A 6973-nucleotide genomic window follows, 5' to 3' on the forward strand; every position below is an offset into this window, starting at 1 on the left:
GTACAGACTGTACGTACAAACACCCGAATTGAGCCAACCAGAAGCGACAGTGCTGAGATGCTGGTGCAGCTCTTTGTATGCTGCGCTGAAAGGGGGAATGTGCCATCGGAGACAGGCTGGGAAGAAGGCAGCCGCGGCCCATGTATCTCCCCGCAGTGGCCGAAAGAGCTTGCTTGCTCACCTTGTATGCATGACGTATCTGCGCCTCTGCGCATTAATTGACCCAAGTCGGAAATTGTAGCAACGGGCCAGAATTTGACCCCCCAATCTCCGGGACGGTGCCCAGGACGCCCCTGTTGGTTTGCATCGATAAAAATAAGATCCCCATTGAGACTTCGCTGAGCTCAATTTCTCGTCTCAGCGACAACACTCGTCAGTGTTTGTACGTACCTACAACACGTAATCCACAATAGCATGCTGTCACGAAAACCAAGAGCTAAGGATTCATGCCAAGGCCCTCGCGCTTCCCAAGAGCGCCAATTTGGTAGTTGCGAAGCCGGCACCTTGCGCGATGTCGGAAACTTTCACGCCTACTCGTAATCATATTCCAACTCCATCTCTACAAAAAGGTCAGTAAATCCGGGAATGCAAAAAAAAGAACCCACAGAAAGGAAAGGGTATGTGGGAGAGTTTACCCCATAGCCGGTTAGCAGAGTCGGCGATAATCTTCGCTTTGGCCAGCAGCTTGTCCTTGAACTTCTGCTCGTCCTTGGCCCCCAGCTTCACCTTGTTGGGCTGCGCTTGCATCAGGACCGGGAGGAGCTCCTCCGGATGCGCATTCGCAACCGCGGCGATCGTCTTGAATCCGTTGTCCCAGAATATCCGTCTGGCAAAGGGGAAAAAAAAAGTTAGCCCGCGCTCATTCACCATCCCAACTTTCCGCCCCCCTTTATTGATCGGCCTTACGCGGTTCTGCTCTTCACAAACGTGATTTTCGAAAGTGCTAGGAGGTCAGCCCTTGCGCCAGCGTTCAGCCTGTCCGAGAAGTGGTCGAGGGCAGCGGCCATGGCCCTTGGACATCGTTAGCGGGGAGGGGATCTCAGCAAGCTCCAAGTGACAGCAAGAGAAAAAAAACAACCCACCCCCAGCCCATCATCTCGCAGAACTTGATCATCCCGGCGGCAAATCCCTGGCAAGTCTGCGCCAGGTTCTGGATAGACCCGCGTGGCATATCGTACTTTTCGGCGACCCGATGGATGGGCATCTCGTTGCAGAGATCTCGCAGCTGCAGCGCGAGGTAGAACCGGCGGTAGCGTCGTGCGATCTCCTTCTCTTCGGCAGTGCTCTCTCTCAGAATGCCTCCACGGAGCCTGCCTCATGTCTCAGCTACGTCCCATTTGCGAACTATCCCGAGGGGAAAAAAAAAGGCAGCCACCCACATGTTGTCGACCACGACAGGCTTAAGTCCCAAAAGGTGCATGACCCTGAGACCGCTATCATCCAGTTGCTGGATCTCATTCCAGAAGGCCTTCCAATTGACCACGACGCCGCCGAGGTCATGGACAGGGGTGAAGTGATAGAGGACATGCATATCCCCATCCATGACGAATGCCTGCAATGCTCTCTTCAGCTCGTCGTGAATAAATATGCCGTCTTCGGGGTCAAGCGACGAGGCAACGATGGCCTTGCCCAACCGAGTGGCCTCGAAGCTGCCGTACTCGTCGACCGTGACGAGCTGCATCTCCTGGAGCTCGGCTATGCTCGCCTCGACGTGCTCTTGGATCGAGCGCGGCTCTGTGGAGTATGCGAGCAATGTCCGACTGACATAATCGTCGAGGGATTCCCGACTTGTTGCTAGTCCGATCGCGATGATCTCTAGCAAGGCCCTGACCGACTATTAGCCAACGGAATCCCGCCTTCACACACAGCCAGGTAAGCACTCACCTTTGGATGCGGCGCTTGTCGGATATGAGGCAGCTCGATACTTGCGGGAGCTCCGCGTGCATAAGGTCTACCACGGCATCCAGGTCGCTTCTTCGGCAGCACAAGTATGTTTCACCTACTTCGTCCTTACCTTTCCTCCCGGCTCGTCCGCGCATTTGCCGACTATCCACGTCAGTCTCTCGTATTTTTTTTCTTTCTTGTTCGTGTTCGTTTTTTGTTCAAGTGTCACGGCGCTTACAGCATAGCTGGACCGACTAGATCACGACCCATGCGGGCGCCGTGGAGAATCACCCGCCTCGCTGGCACTGCGGACGTCAGTGGGCAACCCGGAGGAGAAAGCAGACTCCGACTCACAATTGATACCCGCCGCAAGGGAGCAGGTTGCCACGCATACTTTGAGCACCCCTTGATCGTAGGCGTTCGCGATCAGTTCTCGTTCTTCGGTCGTGAGGCCAGCCTTGGAATGTCAGCATCAACATCCGCCACAAGTGCCGGAGAAGCCTACATCTGAAAACAGTCAGTACCGTGCTGTAGCTGGGCGTGTGGGGTTCCTACGGTGGAAGGCGACGCCAAAGGGGATGGTTTGTTCTAGCTTCGGGTCAAGCCCCGTGCTTAGGCTGCGCAAGTCTCCGAGTAAATCCAGCCTCTTTTCTTGAATCAAGGGGTCCGCTTCTGCAAATGTCGGCAGGACGCGGCTTATCAGAAGAGCGTCCGATTCGCAGCCAGCACGGCTGCTCGCAAAGACGAGAACTCCGTAACCGGCCCTGACGGTCTCGTTTGCGAGGGCAACGACGGCGTTCCGGACGGGGTCCGCGAGCTCTTTGTGGTCTGAAGGCTTGATTAGCCTCATCGGCTGCAGTCCCGGCAGGCCGCATTGGCTTCCCGTGTCCGGTTGGGCCGCAGATGTTTTCAGTAAAGCGGCCGTGGTTTCCGATCCGTATATCTTCCCGTCGCACACCAGATGCTCTTCGATCGGCACAGGTCGATAGTGAGTCTCGTAAGAATGGCCCTGAAGCCACCGTTTCAGGAGCTCAATATTCTGACGTCCGATTAGAGATTACCACCTCCTTGGTGGACCGTGGAAGAAAGCAAAAGAAAGAGGAAAAGAGCTTCTGCATACCGTGAGTGTCGCGCTCATGCCAATGATCTGAAGTGGCTGACCAAGACAAAGGAGTTTGGTCGTCATGAGCTCTATAAGATAGCCCCGGTAGTCGTCGTCAATCATGTGGCACTCGTCCAGGACAACGGCTCGCAGGCTGGAGATGGAACAGTCTTCAATGGCCATATTGACGAGAGAATTTGCCTACGCAATAACCCGAAATCAGAGTCGGCCAGCCCCCCGGGGCTGTACGTCGCCCACTCACCTTTTCTATAGTGCAGACTGCGATATCAAAGTCCGCCCAGGACGCCCTGATCTTACTCCCGCCAAAGAAACCGACCACTCGGATGGTGTCCTTGTCGGCCCTAGGGGCCCAGAATCCATGACTGTCATCTGGCATGTCAAGGTTGGCGGCCTCCGCGCGCGGGATGCCGCTGACGATGCTGCGGAGCCAACGGACCTTCTCCTGAACAAGGGCGACGTACGGCAGGACCACGATGGCTTTGGCCGCGCGGTCCTCGAGGACCCGCCTCAGCACGAGAACATCAGCGACCAGCGACTTGCCGCCGCCCGTAGGAGCGCTGTAGACTAGATTCTTCTCCCCGCCTAGGAGGCCCGGACCGCAGAGGCATTGCCTCTGCCAGGGATATATCGCCTTGATGCCTAGCGCAGCAAAATTTGCGACAAGCTGCTCGGGCAGTCCGTAGGCGGGGTGCGATAATGAGAGCAGAGGGTCAACGCTAGAAGTTGGCGTAGCAGCGAACATCTGTCTCTGCGAGTACTCCGAGGGCCCATCATTCTTGGTTACAGAGCCGTCTGGATACTCGATGGCACTCGCAACCAGCTGCGGCCGCTCAACCGCGCCGTTGCTGTCCGAATCGGAGCGAATAGTGGAGAGCGCCCGCGGCAAAACGGCTCTTCTTTGCAATCCCGTGCCATTGCGGTCGGGATGTTGTTGGGACGAGAAAGCAGCATAGCCGCGCTTCTGGCCAGCGACGGGAGTTGTCGGATATCTCTGTGGATTCTCTGGCCCAAATTGTACTGCTGATGTGTGCCAGCTGCCAAGCAGCCTGGGTTTGTCTGCCATGATGTAGTGCAACAGGAGAAGTGCTAATGAGGATTTACCACAGTAAGAACCTTGCAACGCATGCGGTATTCTAGTACGGGAGCAACGCGGATAGGGTTGAGTGAATCCTTCTTGCTGTCAAAACAGCAAGGGCTGCAATCGTTGCGAGCCCAGGACTGTGCGAAAAGAGAGAAAGAGAGAAAGAGAGAAAGAAAGAAAGAGGGAAAGAGAAAGAGAGGGAGAGGGAGAGAGGGCTTGCTGCCCCAGACTGTCTAAAAACGCAATTGGAGGCATCTCCCGACTTCAAAACGCCGGAAATTGACTCTTGCAAGAAGCAGAGATCCGGATTGCTGTTGAGCTCACGCCCGGTTTGATTGCCTGGCGGGCGCGACTCGAAATCGCGAAGTCGCGTCTGACGTTGCCTTTTTGGCTTGGACCAGTGGCGCGTCAACTCCCGTCAAAGAGCCAGAAACCCAGCGGCTCGGGAAAAGCGCAGGGGCTGCACCCACATTCGTTGTGGGGCTAGCGGGTCGTTCCAGCCCTTGCTCTTGGCTCGTGGTCCCTGAACATCGAAACAGCCTCTCATCTTCTCTCGGATGGATTTGGCATGCAGCATGGGAGGCTCCACTTTTTTGGTCCCCACACAAGCCGAGCTTGGTCACAGCCGCTAGAAAGGACAACCTTCCATCCAGATGCCCCTCCCGCCTCGCCCGCCAAGCTCCCAGGCTCTTGCTCGTCTGCCAACTCCCTTGTATTCCGCACATACACTAATAATGCATTGAAGATACCAGCGCTACTAAACCCCAGGCCGGCTCTAGTGCCTATCGACCAAGTAAACCCTACAACACTCCCGGGTCAACCTCAAGTGAAACAATTCGTCGATTTCTCTGTTGCGCTCCATCCCAGCGGTCTCGCTTCGCGACCCATCATCTTCAGTCGAGATGGAAGACAATCAGCCGATCTGAAACAGAAGCGGACGGGGTGTGGTGATCATCCACAAAGCAGGCAACGAGGTGGGCAAGCCCGGCTTGCATACTCGACGTGGCGATCCCTAAACACGTCGAGCGTTCCACGAAAGTATGCTTCTACCGGGCACTGGTACGGCTGGACAATTCTTCGATTGCTTCGAAACTATTGCTTGGCGCTTGCTATTTGCCTGCTTCCAGTAAGAAATCGAAATGGTCCTGGGCCAGACTTGGGCTGTTTGCTAGTTCCTGACCAAGCATGGCCGAGTTTTGAGGTCAAGGCTGAGATTCATTCGAGAAGGGTTGAGACGTCCTTATTCAGAACTCTCGGCCCTTCTAACTGCCGAGCGATGTCTTTGGCTCCCTCTTCCACTTCGATCTTCACCTTTGTTCTTCTCTAGCACAAATGCCGCTATAACAGGTGAAACAGCGATTGGGCTGTGCCTAGCGTAGCGCGAGCATTCTGTTTTGTGGTAATGCTAACGTTGTGTGCGTCGTACAGAACGCGGCCTAGAAGTCTCCACCCCTGCAGAGGATGATGGCACCGTGAGCCCGACAGCCACCGCGCCGGCCCGAGCACACACTAACCTCAAACAACCCCCCTGACCACCAATTGACCATGCTCTGAGGACCGATGGGACAACAACATCAAGGGTTCGTTTCTGACGGCTCCGTGGTGAGAAGCCGACCGCTGGTATTCTCAGTATCAAGCCACCAAAGGGCTCAATATTCCGTACAACTACCTTGTATGAGAGCGTCCTGTGGCGACACGAAAATGTCGCGGGCTAGATGTCATTTGAACGGCCCCCACCCCGGTAGCTCCGCTGTCGCCCGTTGTGCAGTCCCATGACGAAACCGCAACTCGGCCTCTGCGAGGATGGCAGCGACCAACTCAGGGTCGGCCTCGGGAGTAGACGATGGCGGCGAGCCTAAGTTGGCCAGTTTCGCAGTCTCGTCAGTCAGTGCGCCGGTTCTGATGCTCTTGCTCGGTGCAGGCTCTGAAATCGAAGTGGGTTTTTGCGTCTTGAGCTAATGGGATTCCCAAAGCGGCGATTTCGGCTCCAAAAGCAAGCCCAAAGAGCGCTCCTAACTCCTCGTGGTAATCTGGCATCTGAAGCGACAGTGCGCCAGCCGATATGCCGCACTGTCTCAACCCATGAATAACCAATCCCATCCATCCCAATCATGTCTGCTCATCCCAGTGTCATCGCTTTTCTCCCAGTTATCTTGTTCAGCACGGGCTGCGGCGGCCCACTGCTGTTAACACCGTTCCATTCGCGGAAAGCGCCGCAACGCACAAGCTCCAGAAGCTCATCGATGTCACTTCTTCAAAAGCAGAACCTTTGCCTTATCATCCACCCCTTCGACCGCGGCATTCGCCTCGATTTCAGGCGCTGACTCGACGAGGGAGGGATGGTGCATCGAACGAGGCCTTAGTGTCCCGCTCGGCGCGATCAAGCCAGCAGCAGTCTGCCGTGCACCGATTCGGTATGCGCGGGGCCATCTTTTTGGCCGGACGAGAAGTGGCCGAGCACCAACGCTGGATTGAATGGGTGGAAAAAAAAAAGACATGCGCCTCTCCCAAGTCACCCCAGTTGCGCCAAGCCACATAATGCAGGACATCCCCGCGGTTTGGTCAGTGAGACGCAGCTCGAAATGTTTCTGGCTGCCCCCGTGGGAAATAACTTGGCGATTAACCACCGGGAGCATCATATATGTTGTGTAGGTATGGATATACGTACTTGTGTACGCACATGCCTACATTGTACAGCAGCACACTTAGGAGTGCATCTTCTGCCGCGCCGGTGAACCCAGGTCGGCCTGCCACCACAAGATTACACCAGGTGTTGTGGAGCTGTCCCGGGCTGGATGGGTTGAAAGCGATCCCTCCGCCCAACCCCTCGACAGGCGGAAACAGATGTCGCCTTCAGCTCCTCGCAACCCGCGTTCCCAACACGG

At 55.8% G+C, this 6973-nt stretch overlaps 1 protein-coding gene across 1 annotated transcript; it reads right to left on the reverse strand.

The window, feature by feature from the left end:
• Positions 1-530: 530 nt before the first annotated feature.
• P884DRAFT_197104 (P-loop containing nucleoside triphosphate hydrolase protein) lies at positions 531-4070 on the reverse strand (the record flags this gene model as incomplete). The annotated part of the gene is made up of 12 exons (XM_069438037.1): positions 531-559; positions 636-826; positions 907-1011; positions 1083-1310; positions 1380-1826; positions 1885-2046; positions 2123-2189; positions 2239-2341; positions 2390-2391; positions 2440-2923; positions 3005-3187; positions 3249-4070. The coding sequence occupies 12 exons, from the start codon at positions 4068-4070 to the stop codon at positions 531-533; spliced, it is 2823 nt and encodes a 940-aa protein (XP_069299059.1).
• Positions 4071-6973: the final 2903 nt, after the last annotated feature.

This window comes from Thermothelomyces heterothallicus, assembly GCF_042370625.1.
Source record: "Thermothelomyces heterothallicus CBS 202.75 unplaced genomic scaffold P884_scaffold_7, whole genome shotgun sequence".
Lineage (NCBI taxonomy): Eukaryota > Fungi > Ascomycota > Sordariomycetes > Sordariales > Chaetomiaceae > Thermothelomyces > Thermothelomyces heterothallicus.